The 25,269-nt window shown below is 50.7% G+C and overlaps 7 protein-coding genes across 7 annotated transcripts; 4 read left to right on the top strand and 3 right to left on the bottom strand.

The window, feature by feature from the left end:
• Positions 1-699: 699 nt before the first annotated feature.
• Positions 700-3,806, top strand: N7484_000709 (cleavage polyadenylation factor subunit CFT2; the record flags this gene model as incomplete). Its single annotated transcript, XM_057111130.1, has 2 exons — positions 700-848; positions 914-3,806. 2 exons carry the CDS (start codon positions 700-702, stop codon positions 3,804-3,806), a joined length of 3,042 nt encoding a protein of 1,013 aa, XP_056978356.1.
• A 230-nt stretch (positions 3,807-4,036) lies between these two features.
• N7484_000708 (uncharacterized protein) lies at positions 4,037-5,938 on the bottom strand (the record flags this gene model as incomplete). Its single annotated transcript, XM_057111129.1, has 6 exons — positions 4,037-4,127; positions 4,185-4,952; positions 5,005-5,182; positions 5,233-5,348; positions 5,405-5,805; positions 5,882-5,938. 6 exons carry the CDS (start codon positions 5,936-5,938, stop codon positions 4,037-4,039), a joined length of 1,611 nt encoding a protein of 536 aa, XP_056978355.1.
• An 859-nt stretch (positions 5,939-6,797) lies between these two features.
• On the top strand, positions 6,798-10,103 carry N7484_000707 (Sec23/Sec24 family protein; the record flags this gene model as incomplete). Its single annotated transcript, XM_057111128.1, has 6 exons — positions 6,798-8,105; positions 8,156-8,274; positions 8,313-8,653; positions 8,721-9,158; positions 9,213-9,404; positions 9,469-10,103. The coding sequence occupies 6 exons, from the start codon at positions 6,798-6,800 to the stop codon at positions 10,101-10,103; spliced, it is 3,033 nt and encodes a 1,010-aa protein (XP_056978354.1).
• A 1,907-nt stretch (positions 10,104-12,010) lies between these two features.
• Positions 12,011-12,556, top strand: N7484_000706 (putative extracellular thaumatin domain protein; the record flags this gene model as incomplete). Its single annotated transcript, XM_057111127.1, has 1 exon — positions 12,011-12,556. The coding sequence occupies one exon, from the start codon at positions 12,011-12,013 to the stop codon at positions 12,554-12,556; it is 546 nt and encodes a 181-aa protein (XP_056978353.1).
• Positions 12,557-14,036: 1,480 nt separating this feature from the next.
• N7484_000705 (putative ABC efflux transporter) lies at positions 14,037-17,993 on the bottom strand (the record flags this gene model as incomplete). The annotated part of the gene is made up of 2 exons (XM_057111126.1): positions 14,037-14,716; positions 14,765-17,993. 2 exons carry the CDS (start codon positions 17,991-17,993, stop codon positions 14,037-14,039), a joined length of 3,909 nt encoding a protein of 1,302 aa, XP_056978352.1.
• A 1,190-nt stretch (positions 17,994-19,183) lies between these two features.
• Positions 19,184-20,289, top strand: N7484_000704 (HpcH/HpaI aldolase family protein; the record flags this gene model as incomplete). Its single annotated transcript, XM_057111125.1, has 5 exons — positions 19,184-19,251; positions 19,317-19,437; positions 19,522-19,650; positions 19,724-20,063; positions 20,135-20,289. 5 exons carry the CDS (start codon positions 19,184-19,186, stop codon positions 20,287-20,289), a joined length of 813 nt encoding a protein of 270 aa, XP_056978351.1.
• Positions 20,290-21,390: 1,101 nt separating this feature from the next.
• Positions 21,391-23,357, bottom strand: N7484_000703 (Zn(II)2Cys6 transcription factor; the record flags this gene model as incomplete). The annotated part of the gene is made up of 3 exons (XM_057111124.1): positions 21,391-22,595; positions 22,661-22,749; positions 22,843-23,357. The coding sequence occupies 3 exons, from the start codon at positions 23,355-23,357 to the stop codon at positions 21,391-21,393; spliced, it is 1,809 nt and encodes a 602-aa protein (XP_056978350.1).
• Positions 23,358-25,269: the final 1,912 nt, after the last annotated feature.

The following is a 25,269-nucleotide window of genomic DNA, read 5'->3' as shown; positions in this document are numbered from 1 at the left end:
CATGTTCGGAATGGCCTAAGCCACAAACAGGTGCGGGTCTCGCTCCCATTGGACGGAGAAATTAACCGCCCACTCAGGTCAGATTCTTTCATTTGTTTAAAGCAACTTCCAAAACATGACATTGCTATTAATGGGTCTGTTTGTTCGGATGTGCGATCAGCTCTTGGAGCTATCAATCCTACATAGTGCTGAACGACGACATCAGAGTCCACGAGAGGCAAATGCCTCCGGCACTCCTCCACCTTAGACTGCGGGCCCAAGACTAGGAAGCTCTAGGGCCGTCATACATTATTATATCTCACTACACTCACACCTAACTACAAATTTCACGAGGAGCGTAGTGCTAGCCTAGAGTTGAATAGAGTTTCAAGGTTTAAAGACTCAATTGTCGTGGCTTGGGAGAGCCTGCTATGGTATCACGTGATGCAGACCTAGCCATTGCAAACCGCACAAACATCTTCCCCGACAGAGGCACGGACAGCGACAACGAGAAGCTCGTTCACGACGTCAACGGTCTTTTCTCTATTGCCCTCATTCGGCACTCACTTGGACCCCTACACAATGATCCATCCTTGATTCACAATCAATTCTTGACCACAGACCATCGGTTCGATTGGACGGGTCCTACCGCGTCGCGACACGCTTGATCAGACGCAGTCGCAGTCGCAGTTGATTCGCTGCTGACAACACGCGATCACCATGTTTACTTTCACCCCGCTACTAGGCGCACAGTCATCATCATCGAGAGCTTCACAGTCGATTCTGGAGCTCGATGGGGGTATCAAGATTCTGGTAGACGTTGGCTGGGATGATACCTTTGACACCCGCGATTTGGCGGAGCTCGAAAAGTCGGTTTCAAAGTCGAGAGTTGTCTCGGTTGTCATTTCGCTAAGCTAACATTAATATTTCATAGGCATATTCCGACCCTCTCACTCATTCTCCTGACCCATGCGACCCCGGCACATATCGGCGCTTTCGTGCACTGCTGCCAAACATTCCCTCTTTTCACCAAAATCCCCATTTATGCGACAAGCCCAGTAGTTGCTCTCGGTCGTACCAGCTTACAAGACCTGTACGCATCCGCACCACTTGCTGCCACTTTCCTTCCAACGGCGTCGATCTCCGAGCCCGGTGCATCCTCGGCAGCATCTGCGGTGGTCTCTGGAGAGGGTGAAGGGAACACTGAAACTACAGGCAGCACAGGACGAATACTTCTTCAGCCGCCGACCGCTGAGGAAATCGCCCGCTATTTCTCTCTCATTACCCCTTTGAAGTATTCGCAACCACATCAACCTCTCCCGTCGCCATTCTCCCCGCCCCTGGATGGGCTTACGCTTACTGCGTACAACGCCGGACATACCGTTGGTGGAACAATATGGCACATTCAGCATGGCATGGAGTCCATTGTCTACGCAATGGATTGGAACCAGGCGCGCGAAGGCGTCGTGGCGGGTGCGGCGTGGTTCGGCGGTTCTGGAGCCAGTGGAACGGAGATCATTGAGCAATTACGCAAGCCGACCGCCTTAATTTGTAGTACCCAGGGTGGTGACAAGTTTGCTCTTTCTGGTGGTCGGAAGAAAAGAGATGATCTGCTTCTTAACATGATCCGGAGCAGTCTTGCAAAGGGCGGCACTGTCCTCATTCCAACAGACACCAGTGCCCGAGTGCTCGAGCTTGCATATGCGCTGGAGCATTCTTGGCGCGATGCAGCGGCGAGTGAAAATGAGGATGTATTGAAAGGCGCAGGTCTGTATTTGGCTGGTCGCAAAGTCAATACCACCATGCGCTTGGCTCGAAGTATGCTCGAGTGGATGGATGAGAGTATTATCCGGGAGTTCGAAGCCGCTGAAGGCGCAGACGCAGCTACTAGTCAGCGGACTGGTGGACAGAGTCAGGAGAAAAGCAGCAAAGGTGTCGGGCCGTTCAATTTTAAGCACCTCAAGACTGTTGAGCGCAAGAAGAGTCTCGAGAAACTCCTGTCCGAGAAGGGACCCAAGGTCATCCTTGCTTCTGACACCTCGTTAGCCTGGGGATTCTCGAAGGAGTCTCTTCGTCGAGTTGCTGAGGACCCCGACAACTTGCTACTGTTGACAGAGTCATACCGCAAAGTGGCGTACGAAGAGCAGTCAGGATCTCCATATAGTATTTCCCTCGGAAGTATTATGTGGCAATGGTATGAGGAAAGACGCGACGGCGTAGCCCTCGAGAAGACTTCCGATGGCGAATTGCTCGAGCAAGTTCATAGCGGTGGGCGGGAGCTGGCCTGGACGGAGGTGCAGCGAGTACCTCTAGATGCAACCGACCAAATGCTTTATCAGCAGTATCTTGCCACTAAGCGCCAGCTGCAGGACACTGCTCAAGTTCGAGGCGGTCAGGAAACCCTCGAAAACGCAGCAGATGCTTTGGATGATGGGTCTAGCTCGACTTCTTCAGAAGACTCGGATTCAGAACAGCAAGGTCGTGTCCTCAATTTTTCGACCTCACTCGCCCACTCTAACCGAAACAAGTTGGCAGTCAGTGACGAGGACCTGGGTATCAACATTCTTTTAAGGCGGAAGAATGTCTATGACTACGACGTACGTGGTAAAAAGGGGCGGGAGCGGATGTTCCCATATGTGGCACCAAGGAAGAAGGGCGACGAGTATGGAGAGTTCATTCGTCCTGAGGAGTACCTACGTGCGGAGGAACGCGAGGAAATAGACATGCAGCAACGACGATCGGACGCGCAAACGAAGCTTGGCCAGAAGCGGCGATGGGACGAGACCACAGGGACTGCCGGGCGAAGGCTATCCGGCGGTGCTACAAGTCGCAAGCGTCAACACTTGACCAAGGATGGTCAACGGGTTGGATCGGGTGCAGGCGATGATTTCAGTCTTGTATCCGATGGCGACATTGGTGATGATGCAGTATCGTCCGAAGATGAAGCAGATGCCCAGCCATTTGAAGGTCCCTCCAAGGCTGTTTATTGCAAAGAGACGATCACAATCAATGCCAGAATCGCCTTTGTTGATTGCATGGGTCTGCATGACAAGCGTAGCTTGGAGATGCTCATTCCTCTCATCCAGCCACAGAAACTGATTCTTGTAGGTGGGATCAGGGAAGAGACCGCAGCACTAGCGGCCGAATGCAAGAAATTATTAGCGGCGAAGGCTGGTGTTGACGTCTCTGCTTCTACAGCAGATGCAGCTGCCATCATCTTCACACCCAGCAATGGCGAAGTCATTGATGCAAGTGTTGACACAAATGCATGGATGGTCAAATTGAGCAATAACCTTGTCCGCCGCTTGAACTGGCAGCACGTCCGAAGCCTTGGTGTCGTTGCTTTGACTGCCCAGCTGCGGGGACCTGAACTTCTTACTGAAGACGGCGACCACGATGCTGACCCAACCAATAAGAAAATGAAGGTGATCGAAGATGGAACAGCTGCTTCAACCGTCGGTCCGTCCACAGATGTTGTCGCAAGGATCGGTGATAGGTCGAACGCGTTCCCGCTTCTTGACACCTTGCCAGCCAGCATGGCTGCAGGCACCAGATCCGTGGCTCGACCACTCCATGTCGGCGATTTACGTCTCGCTGATCTTCGCAAGCTCATGCAGGCCGCGGGCCACACCGCCGAGTTCCGAGGTGAAGGAACTCTTCTCATTGACAAATCCGTGGCTGTCCGCAAATCGGGAACTGGCAGAATTGAGATTGAGGCTTCAGCTCAATCTGCTGCCAACCAGGCCACCATGGGTCGCGGCGCGAGTAGTTTCCTCGCCGTCAAGAGGAAAATCTACGAAGGCCTAGCGGTTGTGGCGGGCAACTAAACGAATGAGATGTATTTTATCATTTTACTTTATGTATTACTGGTTCAGCGGAAGCATTCATGAACATTCAATTTTGGCATCATTCTATCACTCGTAGCTGTACCATTACCGTAGCATGCAAAAGCTTTATTGCACAAATTGAACCAGCAATTGCGTTCCCACTTGATCTATATTCTAGATTGGTCGTTAAATGTTAAAATGTGATAAATAAACATCAGACAGATGATGTCCTACACGCTGATTTCATGATCTCCCTCGTAGTCGTCATCCTCGATTGGGACTTCGTGAATGGTATCATTAGTTTGAGGTCCAGTGTATTTGCTGCATTAATGAATTAGCATCGGTTCTCAGGTCTTTCAATGCCGAACGGCGGCTTACCCTCGAGCCTCAACCCACCACCATACCAAAGCAAACATGGCAATAAAAGCCGCCACACAGACGGCATAGTTCCTGGGGGCCTTATCAGTAAACGCCGACTTCATATTCCAGGGAAAGTCATACATGTTGGCCTTGGTCACAGGAATTTGACTTGGGAAGAAGAGGATTGTGCTAATGAACAAGACCCAGATAATGGCGACATAGTTGATAGGAGCTCCCCACCTACCCAGAGTGTAGGGACCCTCCACAAACTTGACCCGGGATTTGTAGATCTGGTGAGCCAAGATCACCGAAACGTAAGACAAATCGAGCGCTGGCGCCGTGACACTGAATATTGCCGTCGCAGTTTCAGTGGAGCCGATGGCAATGCAGTTCAGACCAATGCTAAAAATGACCACGAACCATACTGCATTGACAGGCGTATGCGTATGGGTATTGACTTTTGAAAGGAACTTAGAAAATGGCAGGGCATTATCTCTGGCAAAGGCATATGCCATCCTGGTATCAGCCAGCATGGCCGAGCAGCCGGTGAAGAACTGCACCAGGATGGCAAATGACCACATTGCCGTGCCACCTACTTTTCCTCCGGCGTTGAGGAAGATCTGCGCAGCCGGCAGGCCGGTAGGTGTATGCAGGATTTTTTCAAAGTCCGTCAGGCAGAAGCACATGCAGACGGTCAACAGCCATCCGAAGAATCCACTGACTAAGACGGCGGTCTTGATGGCGATGGGACCTCGAACAGCGGCATCGTGGGTCTCTTCCGACATACTAGACCAAAATGAGAAATCAGGTCACACATTGCCTCACAAGAAAGACTTACTGCGTGGTCCCATCATAATCGGTCATCGTCCATGCAACGGATAAGAAGCCTAGGAAGAAGGAGAAGACCTTGGAGCCCCACCCAGACCCGTCAGTGAAGTGGGTAAAGACCCACGAGGCCGGCATCTTATCCGGGGTAAGATATATTAGTGCAATACAGATGCCAATGGTGGCCGCAACTGTTCAGGCATTAGGGTTGACATGCTAAGGAGAAAAGTTAAAATCTTACTATTGATAGGAGCAAACCACAGAATGATCCGATGAAGAGATTTTGTTGTCAATGAGCAAATGATGCCGAGAAAGCATAATATTCCAATCGAAACCAGCACCGTTTGCAGTGCAGTTCTAAATGCGCAAGATTAGTATCTTCGCGCGGAGAGGAAATCAGATCTGAATCATACGGGGAATATGAATACTGCCCATCTACAAGATCCGAATTCATACTGACACAAGCCAACAACATCTGGCTGACGGTATATGCCACACTGGATACGCCCGCGGTCTGACCCAGTAAATTGCACCATCCTTGAACCCATGAGAAAATGGGGACTTGGTCTTTGGGCACGACATGTTTGGTTACAAAATACATGCCACCAGCGGTTGGGTATGCGGACACTAGCTCCGCTACGGAACTCCCGATGCACATGGCCATGCAGGAGCCAATCAACCAGCACCAAACTGCCGTTGCAGGGCCACCAACCGATAAGGGAGAGCCGAAGGTTGCAGGAACCGAACCGAGCACCCCGAGGATGGAGATAGCGTAGGAAATCGTCGACCATTTGGAAAATTCCCGTCGTAGTTCCTATGGAACGCGCAACCGAATTAGTCAACACCGGATCGAGCTATCGCAGCATCTGGAAAGGTACGGGCGCAAATACCTGTTTATAACCAATACGAGCCAGCAGAAGTTCATCGTCATCTTGGATTGTCGCCATTGATGGGTGACCCGACGGGATGGAATGGACTTGACCAAAATCTCTCTTCGATTTAGGATTCAAATCTGGAGATGTTCTAATCAGATCCATCTCGAGAGAAATCAAGTGCCGATCATCAAGATATGGGAGAGGAAAGGCAAAAAAGGGGGGGGGGGGAGGGGCAAGCTGAATGAAAAAAGAATGAAAAGCAAAGAAGAAAATGGATGTACATATACAGCACTTACACTACGGGTTATATTTACTCGACCTTGGTGACGCCAGATGGAGGGGTTAAGGTCCGATATAGGAAAGAAACGGTGAGAATGCAAGCTAAACCCAACTAAAGCATATCGGAGTTCATATAACTAGTAATAGGGGTGAACCGATAAGCGCGAATCAATTGATTCGTGATGCACGTCGGCGCCGAGTCGGGGGAATGGGAATGGACATGGTCATGGACTGGAAGGGATATAAGCGAGAAATGTGGTTTTAACGTGCAGGAAACTAGTTGGATCGGGCATTCAGTAGGCACGATCCGAGTTGATTGGCCGATGTAACCCGAATTCTACATCAAAGCATTGATCCCGGCAATGGCAAATGAAATGCTTCTCATTCAATTGAGTAGCATGAAGTAGATGATGGAAAAAACATAGAGGAACCAAGCGTGGCTGTACGTTGGTTGTTTATGCTTATTTCAACTGAACGATTCGTTGTTTAAACGGGATCACCACGTGAAAGCTCGGAACCACGTAATTCCGATGGTGTAAAGGTGGTCAATCGGGGATACCGTCAACATCGCGGGGTTTATGATTCTCACTTTAGAACTTCCCGATATGCTCGTTTTGGTTTGCTGATCTGTGTCCTCTCTGCTTGATTCGCCATGGCCAACCCTTCTCCCTATTACGCAACGGGCCAGGCGGACGAGGACCCCTCAAACCCTCAGTCTCAATACTCGTCCCAACACCCATATCCCGCCCCTCCACAACCTGGAACAGGGTATCCCAATGCCTCACCGAACCAGTGGTCCGCATATGGCTCCCCACAGCCACCTCAACAACCATACCCAGGACATTCCCCGAATGTCGCGTACAATACCGCGCAGCAGCCCATGGCCGCGGACCCGAACATAGGGGGTTTGGTCTCTCAGATGAGTGGTCTTGGCGTGACAGGAGAAGCAGCAGGAGCAAGAACGCACCGAAAGAAGCATCGCCATGCCCATCATGACATTGGAGCAGGCCCGGCAGCCTCCGCAGCCCCCGTACAACCATACAGCCAGGCAATGGGCGCAGAAGGTGTGCAGCCCACCTCTCAATTCCTCAACACCGGCCTAAACCAAGCTCCTCGACCTATGTCGCCAGCCGTGGGCACCCAAAAAGGACAGCCAGCCCCCGGTTTTACTTCACAACCAGGTCTGGAAGGTGGTGCGGGTTCTGTGGCCACGCAGGGCCGCGTTGATCCTGAACAGATCCCCAGCATCCCTCGATCGCGCGACATCCCAGCCAAATACTACTTCAACAATGTCTTTCCGACCATGGATCGACATCTTCCTCCCCCGGCGGCGATCCCGTTCGTCGCGCACGATCAAGGCAATTCGTCGCCCAAGCATGCCCGCCTCACCCTCAACAACATCCCCGCAACCTCCGATTTCCTTTCCCAGACAGGCTTGCCGATGGGTATGATTCTGCAACCGCTCGCCCCTCTAGACCCTGGTGAGCAGCCAATCCCGGTCCTGGATTTCGGAGATATTGGTCCTCCACGATGCCGCCGATGCCGTACCTATATCAATCCCTTTATGTCCTTCCGATCCGGTGGTAGCAAGTTCATCTGCAACATGTGCACCTTCCCCAATGATACTCCGGCCGAATACTATGCGCCTCTGGATCCATCTGGAGCGCGTGTGGACCGCATGCAGCGACCCGAATTGATGATGGGCACCGTTGAGTTTCTGGTGCCGAAAGAATACTGGAATAAGGAACCCGTGGGACTGCAGACTCTCTTCTTGATCGACGTGAGCCGCGAGTCGGTCCAACGTGGTTACTTGAAGGCTGTTTGTGAAGGAATTGCGGAGGCCTTATATGGAAACGCTGATACAGCAGATGGCGCTGATGACTCCGAGCACAAGCTTCCAGCTGGATCAAAGATTGGCATTGTCACTTTCGACTCCGAGGTGCACTTCTACAACCTTTCGGTATGTCAATCCCATTTGTCACAAGCAACTTCCCACTGACCGGTATCCAGGCGACATTCGATCAGGCGCAGATGATGGTGATGACTGACTTGGAGGAGCCATTCCTGCCACTGAGCGAGGGTCTTTTCGTTGATCCGTATGAATCAAGGCATGTTCTCACTATTACCGGGTCTTGAGTATCGTATAGACTACTAACTATAGAACCAGGTCGGTGATCACATCGCTCTTGAGCCGGATACCCAGTCTTTTCGCACACATCAAGAACCCTGAGCCGGCATTGCTCCCCGCACTGAATGCCGCATATTCCGCATTACAACCCACGGGTGGAAAGATTGTCTGCTCGTTGGCTAGCTTGCCCACGGCCGGCCCCGGGCAGCTGGAGATGCGAGAGGATCCAAAATTGCATGGAACCGATGCAGAACGCAAGTTGTTCAGCACCGAGAATCCCGCTTGGAAAAAGACAGCAACCAAGCTGGCGGAGGCCGGCGTTGGTGTTGATTTCTTCCTTGCGGCCCCTGGTGGCGTGTATATCGACGTGGCGACAATCGGTATGTTGACCTATCGCATCCAAGATAAATTCCTTGAAAACGGTTCTCAAGGCTAACTTCTTCCCAGGACATGTCTCAGCCACTACAGGTGGTGAGACCTTCTTTTACCCCAATTTCCATGCGCCTCGAGATGTCTTGAAGGTGCGGCAAGAGATTGCGCATACTATGAAGCGAGAGACTGGTTACCAAGCGTTGATGAAGGTGCGCTGCTCCAATGGTCTCCAAGTGGCCTCATACCACGGAAACTTTGTGCAGCATGCCCTTGGTGCCGACCTCGAAATCGGTGGTATCGATGCCGACAAAGCCATCGGTGTGGTTTTCAGCTACGATGGCAAACTCGATCCCAAGCTGGATGCTCACTTCCAGGCTGCATTGCTATACACCTCGGCAGACGGACAACGGCGAGTCCGGTGTATCAACGTTGTAGCAGCGGTCAATGAAGGTGGTATGGAGACTATGAAGTTTATTGATCAGGATGCCGTTGTTGCGATCATCGCCAAAGAAGGTAAGGCGATCGTTGGCCAGTCTGCTTGTCTCGCATACTAATCCTGCTTTCCAGCTGCATCCAAGACACTCGAAAAGTCCCTGAAAGATATTCGTGCCAATATCCTAGAGAAGACGGTTGATATTTTCAGTGGCTACCGGAAGATCTTCTCGGGATCTAATCCTCCAGGACAAATGATTTTGCCCGAGAATCTTAAGGAGTTCTCAATGTTCATGCTAAGCTTGGTTAAATCGAGAGCCTTCAAAGGTAAAGACCGCCATTTTGATGCCCGTCAATTTACACCCCCGTGGCTAACTACGTATATTTGCAGGTGGCAACGAATCATCAGACCGCCGGGCTCACGATCAACGCATGCTCCGTTCGTTCGGCTGCACTGAACTCTCCCTTTACCTTTACCCTCGCATCATTGCCATCCACAACTTGCAACCGCTGGACGGGTTCGCGAACGAGCATGGTCAACTTCAAATTCCACCGTCGCTGCGTGCCAGCTTCTCGAAAATTGAGGAAGGGGGCGCCTACTTGGTAGACAATGGCCAAACCGTGTTGCTGTGGTTCCATGCGCAAGTCTCGCCCAATCTCCTGGAGGACCTTTTCGGGCCCGGACCACAATCCCTCCAGGACCTCAGCCCCAACATCTCCTCCCTACCCGTGTTGGAAACGCATCTGAACGCTCAGGTCCGCAATCTCCTACACTACTTCTCAACGGTGCGCGGGTCCAAATCTATGGCGATCCAAATGGCGCGGCAGGGACTGGACGGGGCCGAGTACGAATTCGCCCGACTGCTGCTGGAGGACCGGAATAATGAAGCTCAGAGCTACGTGGATTGGTTAGTGCACACCCACCGGCAGATCAATCTGGAGCTAGCCGGTCACCGTAAGAAAGAGGAGTCGACGAGCGACGGTGCATTGGCCAGCTTGTCTGCCATGCGAGCACCATATTGGTAAGCCGTGGACAGCGCACCAGGCCCTCTTGGCCAGCTACATCCAATCCAACCCACTCCCGGCCTTACGTTGGGCTGCAGGTACCCCCACTCCTCCTCTCACAAAGTAACGGGGGAGGGTCACGCCAGACGAGGAAGGTGACTCAAGGCTGATCAGTGGAGCCCATGAGCCAAACGGGGAGCCCACCAGGGGGCGTGAGACCTCGGAGATTACATTTTTTTTCTGTAGTATACCAGATTAGTTTGTCATCATCGACACTTGAATTAGTTATTATTTTTCCCCCGTCGGCATCTTGGCATGTGTCCACTCTTGAACGATTAGACCCTGGAAAGGTAATAGTGGCCAAGGCAAAGAACAAGTGGATCGAAGACAAGGCGCAGGTACCAGATCGCGAAGTGGCGGTCTAGAAGAATCTGTGATTCTGGAAAGCAAGATCAACTTGCCCTGAGCCCCGTAGCCCCCCGCCCCTCGATAGCCCCTCTAGCCCATACTATACTCTACTTGACCTAGTACGGCCCACTTTCGCATTAAGGTATGCTTTGGCCGCGGGCCTAGCCCAGGTCTAAGGCAGAGCCAGGGAAACGAGCATAGCGAATATAGAATTTGCGTAACGAAGATGATCTGTCTATTACAGATATGCGAGTTGCAGTTGTGGGACGTTAGTGTGCAGGATCAAGGATCAGGGTTTTCTTGGGGCTTGGACCCCTAATGGCCATCAAATTGCCACTTTTCAATTTATGTTCCAAGAAATCCAGACTCGATCGACAGGTACCCAAGGTTTCTTGCAACGTCAGAGGCGGTGGAGAAGAGCATAGAATGGAAAGAGATTTTTTCATCTTTATTTTCAATTTGTGGATTTGGCCACCATTTGTGGAAGGGATCAGGAACAAGTTGAACAGTCTGACATAGGTGTGACACATTACAGGAACCGGTGAGGAACCAGTTACAAATGAATCTGTGTAATTGCAATTAGAATTCGACCTGTTGATTGCCGTTGTAGATTGCCGTTTGTTACAGTACTTAGGCAGAGTTTTAGAATTCTAAATTTTAGATTGTCATTGCTACTGTCAATACCCATTTTTCATACTCTTTTCTGTACCTTCCATGGTCCCTGATCTCCGGCTAAAGGGAACAGCGATTTTCCGTTGAAAAAAAAGGATTTTCCGTTGAGGATTTCGAGAAAACTGTGTCGAACCACGGAAGCCCGCGGTTAGGAATGACGTTTGGGGGCGGTTATTGCCACGGCACACCTACTGGATTCGGGTCAAGGCAAACCACCCAAACCGCCCAAACCACCCAAACCAACGTTCTTTCCACTCATCGTCGCCTTTGTTGCCATTGCACCTACAACTGTAGACCATTCCGTGCACATCAAACCCAGGAATGAACTCTAGATCACACCGCGTCCTCTTGCAGATACGAGATGAGATGAGTCCCTGAATGAGACTTTACCGATCCAGAGTATCACAGTGATCGCTGCGCTCGGGTATTCTGTCGGAGTACGCTGGATAGCCCTCTCGAGGCAAGCCCCCCTCATGATTCGCCTTCTCTCCAATCCACTCCCTTGGGAGTAGGGCTCCACTCTTTCCCTCGGAGCATTCCATGGTTCACAACCTGCATGGCTTGCTAGACCCACGTTCTATCTGGTCGGTACCTATCCGGGGGTCTAAGTTGGGCTCAGGCACGCCCTCCCCCAAACTTATAAAAGGGACTTGATGCACCATGTTCATTCCTCATCCAAACCAGTCTCTCTCTCTTTGAAGACATTCATTCTCTTTCCAATCCCACTTTCTTTTTCGCGAGATCGATTCTCGTCACTTTCATTACAAGTCTTATCCGGTTAGACCATACTGTCCAACTATATCCAATCCACTTCCAGTCTTTATATATCAAAACTCCCCTTCATCAACATGATGTTCACCAAGACTTTCGGCCTGGCTGCTGCCTTTGCTACTCTGGCCTCTGCCCTTCCTTCCGGCATGATGGCCAAGCGCAATGATACCCAGCCCGCCAGTGGAACCGTCCTGATCACCAACAACCTGGATCATGACGTCTACGCCTGGTCCGTCTCCGAAGACGTCGGTTCCATGCAGACCCTTTCCGCCAACGGTGGCACTTACACCGAGGCCTGGAGAACCAACCCCAACGGTGGTGGTATCTCCATCAAGCTTGCCACGAACCCCGACCAGTCCGACGTGCTCCAATTTGAGTACACTCAGAGCACTGACACCATCTTCTGGGATCTGTCCTGCATCAACATGGAGGCCAACTCCGAGTTCACCCAGTACGGTTTCTCCGTTCTGCCCTCTGACAGCGGAAACTCGAGTGATTGCCCCTCTGCCGTCTGCAAGGCTGGTGACAGCGCTTGTGCCGCTGCTTACCTCCAACCGACTGATGACCATGCAACCCACGGCTGTCCTATCAATACCGGCCTGGCTTTGACTATTGGCCAGTAAATGCGCTCTTTTTATATTTGACTGTCAATCTTCTCTTGCCTTGCCGGTTGACCCGAGCACTCTTTCAAGGGTTTTTTTGCCGTCTTTACCCTCTTTATGTCTTGACGTTGATATTATGATTTGAATGGACTTTTGTCCCCCACTTTTGTACATGGTCGGTTGAATCGACATGTCTTTTCCCCGCGGTTGATTCCGTCCGGGCAGAATGTCGTTACGAGCTATGATTTCTGGATGTTTTTGTTGAATACCCCCAAGGCCATTAGAACATGGATGATAGGAACTCGCGCGGAGTTCACGGGGAAAGTTGTATAGACCGAGGTTGAATTGAAAAAATCAGAAAAAACCAAAATCCACACTGGAACAATCTCCATTCGACGTAGATACCTTCCGATCACAGAGACAGCAGATTTTCCCAACCTATCCACATTACAAATAGAAACCACATGCAAATCCCATGCAAAGATCTAGAACAAAAGATCAGTCGCCAAGAGCAGCCGTTAAAATCCCTTATTTCAAAAAGCAGGAATCCAGTGGATCCAGTCCTCCACTTCTTTGTCGATCCTCCGCCAGTCAGATCCAGAGCCTAGACCCTGAATTCGATGGGGCTCCAGTTATAGATGCATCGCAGTCTCCACTGGGGGTCTGAGGGGCAAATGATCAGGACCTGAATCTCTTGATCCTGTTGCTGTGCCTTGTCAAGTTTTATGACATATGTGGAAGTTCGGGGGAATTCCGCGAGTAGTATTAAGAGCGAATCGCCCTACTGTATGATGGGCCCACATCCAAAAAAGACAAAAAGGCCGAATGAAAGGCAAAAAACAGAAAAAAAAAAGGTACCGAACTCAAGATGCCGAGTTATCCATTAGGAAGGCCGTGTTGGCCAAGTCTAACACTGTTCCTATGATGTGAACTGTGGTCGGGCTCAGTGTGGATGAACCAACCCCCGTTGTGTGGTTCATCCAATCATACTACAATGCCACCACATTGCATTCGGTTACAAGGGTTGACCCATAGAAAAATCCAATGATTTGGGAGTTGCGAAGACAAGACTTTGGCCCTCCTTCCAATACGGTCTACAGGACGCCAAGCGACGGTCGGGAACGGAATGTTCAAGGTTTAATCGACGGACGCGAGTTATTGAGGCTTAGACTTGGACTCTGGGACTGGTATTGGGTCACTGATAATTGGTCCGGGTCTTGTTCGAGTTTCTGAGTTTGGCGATGCTTAGGATCATAGCAACCTGTGGATTGAGTCAAAATCCCAGTTGCCGGTGATACACAGATGTCAGGATTGTCCGTGAGTTCTGTGCAATGACGCAGATCCGGCCACTTCCGACACAGTAGCCTAGACCAGATATGAACCTGATTTGTGGATGCAGCGTAGAACCAAACAATCAATGCAATATGGTCGTTGACTAAGGAATAATGGGTATTGTTAACTGAAAAACAAAAAAAGAAATCACATAAAGTCATCGTCTGCTCTACTGGGAACGACTCTTTCGAGAAAGGCGCCACTCGCACCACAGCTCTGTCATGCGATGAGATCGCATTGCCTTCAAGAACGCATATGCGACTAATCGGTAGATGATGGTGCAAACTCCCAGTGCCATAACATTCATCGGTCCATTCTTGTCCAGATTGTAGAGTTTCAGCACCTGCTCCCCTGTAGTGATGGGACAATTCCCATCCGCGAGTCTCTCGGTAGCCGTGCAGTCAAAAAGTTGCCCTTGAAGGGAGAAGGGTGCCAAGTTGGCAATGCAATATTTGACTGGGGAGAGATAGTTGAATCCTTGTAGCACCTTGTTGACATTCAAGCTCATAATGCCGCCGAGGGTGCACGAGAGGGATAACAGGGTCGAGGTCACATTGACCGCGAAACCAACATGGGAGAAAAGGGTGCAGAACATAATTCCGAGCGATTCACCGCAGCTGATAATACAGAAGCAGTTGAAGGCACCAACAAGAAACATCGTCACTGTGCGCTTCATGTTATCCGCGTAGGCAGCTAGTGCGCCAAACACGAGTGCGGAGGCGATCTCAAAGGGGACCTCGGTCACCGTGTATGACAAAATGAATGTTTCCACTGAGTAGCAGTTGTCGGATTCTTCACGGTAAAAGACATCACGCTCGTTCGGGTAGATGGCGATGTTTTGAAGCATTCCTATAATGGTCAGCCATGAGCGTGAAAACATACGCGTTTCCAACTAACCAACAAAGTACAGCGCTGAAAACTCTTGGGCAAATCCCATCCGTGATTGTACAGCGGCATAGTCGTTCTTGAGCGGCGCAAAGAACAAGGCCATCACAATGGCAATCCCCAAGATCTGCATTGACCGGGCCATTACCAGCGGGGGTTGGCGGCGAAAATTGATAAACGACCGATGCAGCACCAATGGAAATGTGATGCGAAAGGGAAGCCTCTGCCGACAAAAGCTGCCAAGCTCCGCTGGTGTTGCAATCTGGGATGTAGAGTCAAGGGCCAGGACCGCATCAGACCAGCAAGAGATCAGATGCTGTACGCGCTCGCGAGTTATAGCCTCCCGCTCTGCCTGCTGGAGATCAACCGTGATGAGATCCAAGACAAAATCTGCTGGATTTGTCGTCTGCGGGCAGACATAGCCTAGCCTTGAAAAGTGTGGAAGCATTTGTTGCCCCGGTCCAGCGTACACAGGATATCCGCCTCGCGCTAGAAGCAAGACCTGGGCGAAATGACTGACCAGATCAGAACGCGACTGGTGGATTGTCATGATCAAAGTTCGACCTTCGGCTGCGAGGGCGTGCAAGACCTCGATGATGGACATGGCTGTGAAAGCATCTAGACCTGAAGTTGGTTCATCCAGAAGGAGCACCTTCGGGTCCGTAAGGATCTGAATGGCGATCGTAACTCGGCGCTTCTCGCCTCCACTGATGCCTTTGACGAGTTCACCGCCGATCAAGTTGTCAGCGCATTCTTTGAGCCCCATCTTGAATAGGACTTCCTCCGCTCGTCGGTTTTTTTCCTCTGATGACATCCAGATTGGCAACCGCAACCCTGCTGCGAACTTCAAGCTCTCTCGAACGGTCAAAGATGGCATCAATGCATCATCGTCCTGTGTGACGAACGATGTCACTGAACGAATCACGGTGTTCGTTGGTACGGCCCCGTTGTAGAGCATTTGGCCATGGACATGGTATTGGGTTCCGAAAGACCCTTGTAATCGACACGCGATTGAATTGAGTAGCGATGTCTTGCCACTGCCGGAAGGTCCCATGATAACATTCAACTCTCCTGGATGAAACTTGGCAGTGATGGGCTTCAAGATGGGCAAGACTTGAGTTTCCTGCCAAGGATAACCGCGCTTTCGAATTTCCAGAGCATACCGATCCAGTGAAATGGCCAGTCTCCGTACTTCCCCAGCTGGACGAATCGCTACTTTGGTTTTTCCTGGATCTGCCTCCATTTCTCGAGCTTGAGCAATATCGATTGCGAAGCGATTGTACTGCAGTAATAAACCAGCCAGACAGTAGTGAGCTACCACGAATGCAATAAGTACCACGATGGGTCGCCATATCCAGTTAGACGGCATTCCCAGACTTTCCATGATGTACCGCCCAGTGTACTCTTTGCAAGCTGGATCAAGTGCGTCCTCAGAATATGGACAGTCGTAGAACCGGCCGAGGTCAGAGTCATCGAGTCCGATGAACTCATTTGCACACAGTGCCCCAAATACGTAAAATGTGTATGCACACCATTTGAGCCATCTCACATACACTGGTATCTGATTCGCTTGAACAAAGTACCCACAAGCAAATGATTGCACGGTGAAAGACAAATTGGCAACCAGAGTAGCGCCGGAGAAGTTTCTTACTATGCCAACTGCCACTGCTGCAAAGGTGACCGCAATGTAGTGCGTGAGCAGGGTGAGCAGGAAGAAAATGAAGAATTGCGCCGCCTCTAGCCGATAGCCTACCATGAAATAAAAGATAATGGAGAATATCAGCGGCACAGGTAGATCTTCAAGCGGAAATCGGGCAATTCGGCGACTGAGCAAGAACGCTGGAACGCTGACCACGCCTTCATTGCGCTCACGATCAAAAAGTCGAATGTCAATTGTCAGTCGATAAGTCTCATAGAGCAGTATGAGGTAACCATTCAGACTGCTAGCCGTATACAAACTTCCTTCCCGTGAACGAATTCCGGCCAGGCTCTCATCAAGCTGCAAGAAGATCCAGCCATTGACGACACCCATGCCAATGGCTTCAAGTAAACTACCGGCAACACCCAATGGATCTCTAAGGGTGGTGATGAAGGTACGAGAGGTCAAGACGCGCAATTGTTGGCTAAATGGCACTTTCCTCTTTGCTCCAGTATCCACGGAATCGAGACCCGGCACAACCCCCTGCTTTTCTCGCTCCTCGGGTACGCCTTTTCCCCGCCGAGACTGCCACGCTTCTCGGAGATGATCAACACGGTCATATGATGCGGCTTCTGAGGCCTCAGTTCGGTTATCAATCGCAGCCAAGTCGATTAGAAATTCTGCGGGGTTCACAAAGGGTGGAATGATATGGCCACATTGCTCAAAATGAGCTAGTGATTCGCTTGCGGGGCCACTGTATAGAGCAGATCCCCGAGCCAATAGGATCATATTGTCGAAAAGGCTCCAAATCTCAGACCGGGGCGAGTGAAGGGAGACAAGGATAGTTCGCCCATCTTGCGCGAGCCGCTTCAGTGTACGAATGATCTGGAATGCACTGGTCGCATCCAGTCCGGTGGTCGGCTCATCGCAAAATAACACGGATGGGTTAGCCAACAGCTGCACCCCAATGCTTGTCCGTCGCTTTTCCCCACCACTACAGCCCTTGTGCGCAGTCGTTCCAATCCTTGTTTCAGCACACTCCTTGAGTCCCAATTCCAGGATTACCTGCTCCACAATAGCGTATCGCTCTTCCTGAGTCATCGGTGACGGTAGGCGCAGATCAGCCGAATACCGTAACGTCTCGCGAACGGTCAATGTCGGAATAAGGACATCCTCCTGCATGATATAGGCACTGCGAATGCTGTCAATATTGGCGTTTCCGTTGAAGGTGGTCGTCCCCGACACCTTCATCTTCGAAGATGACATGCGACTAGCCATGAGATTGAGCAGAGAGGTTTTTCCCGAGCCACTGCTGCCGATGATGGCTGTCAAGCTACCGCTTGGCATCTCTGCACTGACCCCATCTAACACCTTCTTCGACCCGCCTTCAGTCTGACCGCGGAAAATACCCCGCAATTTCGAAGGTGAGGTCGCCCATAGTGAGGGTGCTGTGTCGATATCAAGCGAAAGACTGCTCACACTGACATGCACCGAGTTCACCGCGCGAAGGCACAAATTATAAACCGCACCTTGAGAACTTTCATCTCGGGTGGAATCTTCATTTTGGGTGCTAATGTCGGTCGTGATTCCATCCTTTTCCATTGTGTTTTCTTGTTTATTTTGCTTGTGGTCAGAGGCAGTATGAATTCGCGTTCATGAGCCTCCGGTCCCCATCTGAAGAATCAAGTCGCACTTGGGTGAATTGGTGGATGTGAGTGCAATGGCAGAACGACGTGATACGAGCGTGGGCTTCCGGAGCCGGGCTTTTTGTATGAGGAAAGGAGTTTGTTTGATGACTTGCCTTTGCATTTCCAGGTGGTAATAGCAAAACCGCGCTGCTCCTTAATTCGTTAGACTCGCAGACCGGACTATATACTGGATCCGTCCAGATTGTTGTGCTTTGATTGGTTCGGCTCCCATCTCTTCCCGGCCTTAGTCAGCACACGTGGCGCCTTACGATAAGCGAGGGACTCAGACAATTGCCCGATTAGGCAATTTCCATGGAGTGATTCATCCTCGATTACAGTCTCTACTCCTCATCAAGTCACGCCCATCAGAAGGTGAACCTGTCGGTAAGCTGTGAGACCTCATCTACAACTTGCAGAAGTTCATGTTTCTTTGTGTACATTGGAATTACACATGCAAGAAGCTTCTTACGCTCTGTATTGTGTTCTGCTGAATCGAATGTTACTAAGGCACAACCCAAGACATTGATGCAGCCCATGATGCTCTCAAGGTCATGACGGAGGACCACCACCAGACAAGGGATGGATGGATTCCCTGCCGGATAAAGTCATAAATTAGCACTGGGTAGATCGGAATGCTTATCAGGCCTCTACCTAGTAGTGGGTATGCCCACTTGTATGATCATCGCAAGGCTGGAATAAAGCAATTCAGGCCCTTGCTTTTAATCCATAAGCTCCTGGGATCTATAAGAATCACCCATGGTGTTTCAATAAGCCTCTGGTAACTGGAACGCTCGGACTGCCAAAATCAGTTATCTCGAACCGCAAACATTTGAATAGACCTTCCTCGTGGGAACATCGATTTCAGATACACGAAGGATAAACAAACGCTATGCTGTATCACAAAGAATGTAGTCAAGAATGGACTTCTCAGGTTGTCTTATTGTGTCGGCCCCAGATGCGGAGTTACCCCGACATCCCGCACTGCAAGCCGGTGGATCACCGAGGTCGGCATAATTACTCCCGAGGGACCCCCGCGTAACGACCCCTCTTCTGATTCCAATTGCACTTTCCTCTTTCTCTCAGTCCTTTATATTGTCATTGAGAATGTCGTTTACAACAGCCATCAAGTCTAGCCTCGAAGGCCCCTCTCCCGCGTTTGGATTCTGGCTCACGTATGTTCAGCTCTCTTTGAATACCCCAGATATGTAGCTAACGAGATGACATTTACCGGGCGTAGACTTCCCAGTGCAGGTGTTGCGAAGACTATCCTGCATGGAGCTTCGGGATGTTCCACGAAGTTCAGCTGGGTTTTGGTTGATGCTGAGCATGGATTGATTTCTGACCACCACTACTACGAGGTATGTCTTCATCCCGCGCAACTTTACTTTGCAGCCCTGCACTTTCCTTCTCTCCTTTTCTACTGTGATACTGACTAAATCAAGCTTAACAATGCCATTGGCTCCGAAGGTGCTAGCCCCATTATCCGCGTGCCCTACGCAGAGGAATGGATGATCAAGCGGGCCCTAGACGCCGGCGCCCACGGCATCATGACACCCATGTGCCACTCGGAGGTTAGTCTGACAAACCTGATAGGAACAGTCTCCCAGATACGCCAGCTCAGGGCTAATCCGTTATGCCGCTTAGGTTGACGCCGCCAATATCGTCAAGTACACTAAGTACCCTCCTCTTGGCACACGAGGCTACGGACCCATGTTCGCCCCACACTCTATCCCCGGCTTGAACCCTCCCGACTATGATAATGCTGCCAATGATGGAGTCACCGTGGCTGTCCAGATCGAGTCACGGTCTGGTGTTGAAAATGTGGAGAAGATCGCTGCCGTCCCGGGTATCGACGTCCTCTTCATTGGACCCTTTGATCTCGCTAAACAGATGGGTGTGACTCGTTGTGGTGAGGAACATGAGGCTGCTATTCAGCGGATTTTGGCTGCTGCTCATGCCTCTGGAAAGAAGGCTGCTATCTTCTGTAGGTGTTGCCCAGATCCCTTCATGAGATAGATTTCCATTTGAGTTGATAATTCTGACATGTTGATATAGGCACTGATGGCAATGATGCGCGGGCTCGTGCGCAGCAGGGCTTTGATATGATTTCCGTTATCACAGATGTTGGTGTGTTCCGCACTGGAATGCTGAATGAGTTAAAAACCGCCAATGGCGAGAATGTCACGGCCGGTGCTCGGGAAGGTTACTAAATAGACAATCTTGTCCAGTGAGACGAGCTGTGAAATAAATCGAATGAACATACTCAAGACTATCCACGATTTTGAATCTCAAGGTTGTCTGTTAAAGGGCAGCACCTTTCAAGCTTAATTTATAGATAATTCATGGCTGATAAACTAGGTGACAACTGCCTAAATATTGAATGGCAAATACCATTGTCAAAAGGAACTTCCAGGTTCGGAAGGCATATGTATTGCCGTCTTTCTTGTCTCCTTCGATTCTCTACCTGGGGATAGTATTCTTCATCTTCCTCCACCTTCCTCCATCTTCAATTATAGTTACAGATGAATGCTTCTATATCTCAATATATTGACATATACCCCGGCCCCCGCGTTGCCGACTCTATCACCAGTAGAAAGGGGTTGCTAGCCGAGTATGTAGGGTATGAGTCTTGATGTTTCCCAATGAGCTTGACCATCACTTTCTCCAGTTGGCAGTAGCTAGCTTGAATCATTGCTCTTCTTCCAGGTGAATGGCAAAGAACTCCAGGCTGGACTTCGCAGGCCTATGTGAATAAATATTTGAACACTAGTGCGCAACTTGGAAATTGACAGGAAATCATACTATACATAGTCCTTCAAAGGCTCAAATTGACAATACATACAGAACCAAATAGGTATATACAACAGATCCAAAATGTCCAAGAATTCAAGCACATAACGCCGATCTGTTCAGGTTCTGTCGTCGTCATTGCCCTGCTTCACAAAATATCCAGACAAAACACCTTTTTCTTGCACATTGTGCATGTCCTCGCTACCAAGTCGAAATTTACAGTATGCCCCCTTCCCAAAAGGGAATTGATTGGACTCGCCCCCTTACTGCATCACACACACACACCGCCTGCACCAGCTAAAGAATAAATACAGAAATGAGCCCCCCCCCCCCCCCCCCCCCCCCGAATGCAGATGCATATCCAAAAACAAAACGCCGCGTGGGATAATCACCAAGAAGCAAGGGTCATCATGCTCGTTGGCCATTCAGGCAAGAGAAAGGATAAAAAGTAAGTCCCTGTGACAAGGGAGAGAAGTGAAGGGTAGAAACGGGTATCAAAAATGGAGTAGAGAAACGAAACTTCAGGTAATGAGAAAATCCATGTTCATGTCTTTGATGATCTTTTCCCAGTCCCAGCTGTCCTCAATCTTGGTATCCATAACCTCCCACACACGAGCAACAACCTTGAAAGCTGGCTCGATGTTGCGGAGGTTGGAATACGCCTTGAGAGACTCGAAGCCCTGTTGGATCCGCTCGCGCTGCCGGGGCAAGAAAGCTGAGCAGCCCAATAGGAACAGGGGCATTAGGACGATGCTGTAGGCACCTGCGTCTTGTGGCAGGCGGTCTAGATAAGCCAGACCATCGTCAACCACCTGAGAGATTTTTTCGCTGGGACGTGAGGGCCTAATGGTGCGGAACAGGTATACCCAGGTTGACTGACGGTATAATTGGGCCAAGCACCAATTCGAGGAACCTTCTTCATGCGATGTCTTCCAGGTCCGGATGGCGGTATCAATTTGCACGGCCTCGCTGAGAGTCTGGTAGTCCACCGCGGGCTCGTATCCTTCATTGAATCGCTGGCGGATCCGGTCTCGAAGCTGAGTCACTTGGGAGATGTAGTTGAATAACCCATCGAACACACCCAGGAACATACCAGCCGTGGCGCCCGGCACAAAATCGGGCATCCGCATGGTTCCCTGAAGAAGGGCCGGGCGGCGGTCTAGGGAAGTAAGGGCATTTGAAATATCGTGGTACTGAAAGAATTCGACGATAAATTGTCGGAACTTTTCATTGCGCGGCTGCTGCGACACGAGGAGATACCGGGCGGCATCCATGTGCGGCCGGTATTCACCATTAGTTTCACCCTCGCAGATGGTATTCAAACTCAGGGCGATGGTCGATGCAATAATGGGATCTTCCACCAGCAGTTGTTCCTCCTCCGAGGAGGAAGCCGAAGCGGAAGACGAGGCGGTGATGTTCTCCTTCAAATCCTGGATCGCGCGATGGAAATGATAGTACTTGCGCTCCCTCAGCTTTGGTTCTGGGTCCAGACCCGACAGATGCGATCCCGACAGACACATGAGAGAATGCATCAATCCCCGGTGTTGAGTCGCCATCGGCAGCAAGATCTCCTTGAACGGGTTCGAGTCATCGTTGATCAGGGTCAACACCCGACTAAACCCATACACAAAGTGGTCGAGAAAGCGACGATCGATCTCGGTTTCGACGCCGTCGATGAGGAGAGGAAGGTTGCGAGGCACGGTGACAAGGGACTGGGTTCGGACAGCTACAGTCTGGTCAGTCTGAGATCCAAGATTGTTTTGCGCCCCAAGTCCAGATTTAAATACTTACCATCCGCGACTCTTTGCCGTCCACTCTTCCAAATCTCCTTCGGGGGGTATCCTTCACACACAACCGCATTCTTCTGGCAGTTAAGACATCTAGTACCACATCGCATTAGTCTCGTATGACCCAAGATACTGGGTGAATGGGGTTGACCCGGCGCTCTCGGCCGAGGTTCACGAATCACTCACGCAGGCTTAGTCTCGTCGCACTTCTTCTTCCGGCGTCGACAAGTTATACAACCGGTCTTAGACCGGCCCTTGGTCACTTTGGCTTGACCGCCGGGGGCAGGGAGCGGATGCTTGCGTGGACGCCCACGTTTCCGTGGAACGGTCGCGGGAACACCCGAGTTTTCGTGGTCGAACTCGTTCCCCACTTCGGACGGCTTGACACTTTGAACGTCGTCGTCCAGTTCTTCAATCTTGGGTGGGATGTCGCTCAGGTCCATGTCGTGTGCGTTGACCATGCCCTCGGACGGGAAGGTCTTCGTCGCATCAAAGTTGGGCGACTGTTCCCCATTCCAGTCTGGTGAATCGGTTGAGGTATCATCAGGACTAGCCCCGGTGCTGGCGCTGGAAATACTGCCTCGGAGGGTGTCGATCCCGGATAGGGTGGGGATGTCCGAGCGGGAACAATCTTCGTCTTGCAGCCCCGATGCGTTCCAACCTGGGTGGATGCTATAAGGGGAGTTCTGCATGGACAACATTGAACATGGGTTGTCCAGGGGATAGTTAGACACCGGTGAAAGCCAGGTGGGAGAAAAGGCTGTGATTTGCCCCGGGGGAAAGAGGGGGGAAAGATCTTTAAATGTAGAGAGAGGGGAAAAGGAAACCCGGACCGGGTATATAAATGGGGCGAGAGGGGGAAACGAGTGCAGTTTTAGTGGACACCAAAGTTATGGCGGCCGATCAGGATGAAAGATCCGAGAGGGAAAGAGGGGCATGGGAGGGGAGGGGGAAGTAAGTTTATTTAAGTCAAGTCAATTTTATGCCAACTAAATCGAATATGTAATGGAAACTCCAAAGCCTTGAGGTCATACGAATTTGGGCTATAGAAGGTTAAACTTTGCATTGCGGGGGAGGCTGCCAAGCATGTTCTGGTGCCCTGATTTGCAGTGAAGAAGCGAGGACTCCGAGACAGGAAAAAAGCAAATCTTTTTACTGGGGAGATTCGAGTTCTATTCCGTTTTTTTAGCGTCAGGATCTTCTGGGAGAGTTTGCGTGGATTCAACGCTAAAAAAAGGGCAGATGACGATCGATGGCCCTGGAGGAGATTTCCTTTCTAGGCAGAAGTACGAATTACAGATTGCAGTGATGTCCAAGCTGTAACGAGGCTCCTGTGCAATAGCAAGGTCGCCATTACTCAGTCAAGTGGACTCATAGTCAACTCATAGTGGACATTGGTTCAGACGGGTTAGGTCGGGCCAAGCCCCGAACTAGCTCATTGAATGTTAGAAGGGATTAGCAACTTCCATCGCACTTGCAGGGCATCGGGAAGAAAAGCAAAAAGCATTGACATTCCCCACATTAACCGATGGAGGCTACTAGACGAGCCAACACAGCCGCACTGGGGGCCAAGGGGTCGAAGAAAAACGAAGGGAAATGCCAAATGCAGAATGGAAAATGCATGAAAAATCCAAAATTCAAAATGGAAACATCCCATGAGCAATCAGGGTCAGCCCGGTTTCACGAACTCCCCGTTGGCTTAGCTACATGATCTTGGGGACAATCCCAATCTCCACGGAGTTGGTCGGGCCTAAACGCAGGGCTTTTTTTGCTTTTCTTACTTTTCTGGCTGCTTTGGGGCGTTTCCTTTTTCTTCTTTTGCTTTTTCAAGGTACAGGATCGGCCGACATTAGAACTCGTTACGCAATTCCCCCCCCCCCCCTGTAACAACAATCTGGGGTAAAGTACGAAGTGGGCCAGATCTTCTGGATGGACCAGCACAGACATCCGCCGGGAATCGACCAGGCTCTGGTCGATGTCTCACCATGTCCTGTCAGCAAGGCAGTACCGTGGACCTACGGAGGTCTCTGCTATTGATTGCTCTATCGAAATAATTGGAATTTATGTTTTCTTGGTCTTTTTTTACTTTTCTTTTCTGACAGCTCTGCTATAGAGGCCCATTCCCGGTTCCATGGGACATACGAAGTAGTGGGTAATAGTTCAGTGCTTGTGACTAGACCCAAGGGGGTGGGAATGTGGCAAGTGGATTCTCTTTGCCTAATCCGAGTATAGCACTTGCAGCACAAGGTCTAAGTCCCTGTCGGCGGACGAACAGGGCAATGTCATAGGCCCCTCTGACTTTCCCTCGTATGACCGTAGGAGAAACTTCGGACCAGTCGGCCCTTTTAACCATTTAAACTTACTTATGCATCAGCTGAGAAGGGCTGGCTCAGAGGGGAAATCCGCGTTTCAGGCCGATCCTTGCTAGTTGCCTTGTTAGACTTGCCCAGGTACCGGAATTCGCGGGCCCTCCCCACTTGGTCAAACGACTTGTGCAATCGACTGGAGCTGGGCCAAATTAAGGCAATTTCTGTTCCGAGAGGATCGCCCTGCAAAGAAAACCGTGATCTGACGCTAGGACGAGAGGAAGAGCCAATCGGTGGCGCGGAGGGG

This window comes from Penicillium longicatenatum (genome assembly GCF_028827895.1).
Source record: "Penicillium longicatenatum strain IBT 33135 chromosome Unknown contig_11_segment0_segment0, whole genome shotgun sequence".
NCBI classification, from domain to species: domain Eukaryota; kingdom Fungi; phylum Ascomycota; class Eurotiomycetes; order Eurotiales; family Aspergillaceae; genus Penicillium; species Penicillium longicatenatum.
This window is presented reverse-complemented; position numbering and strand designations above follow the sequence as displayed.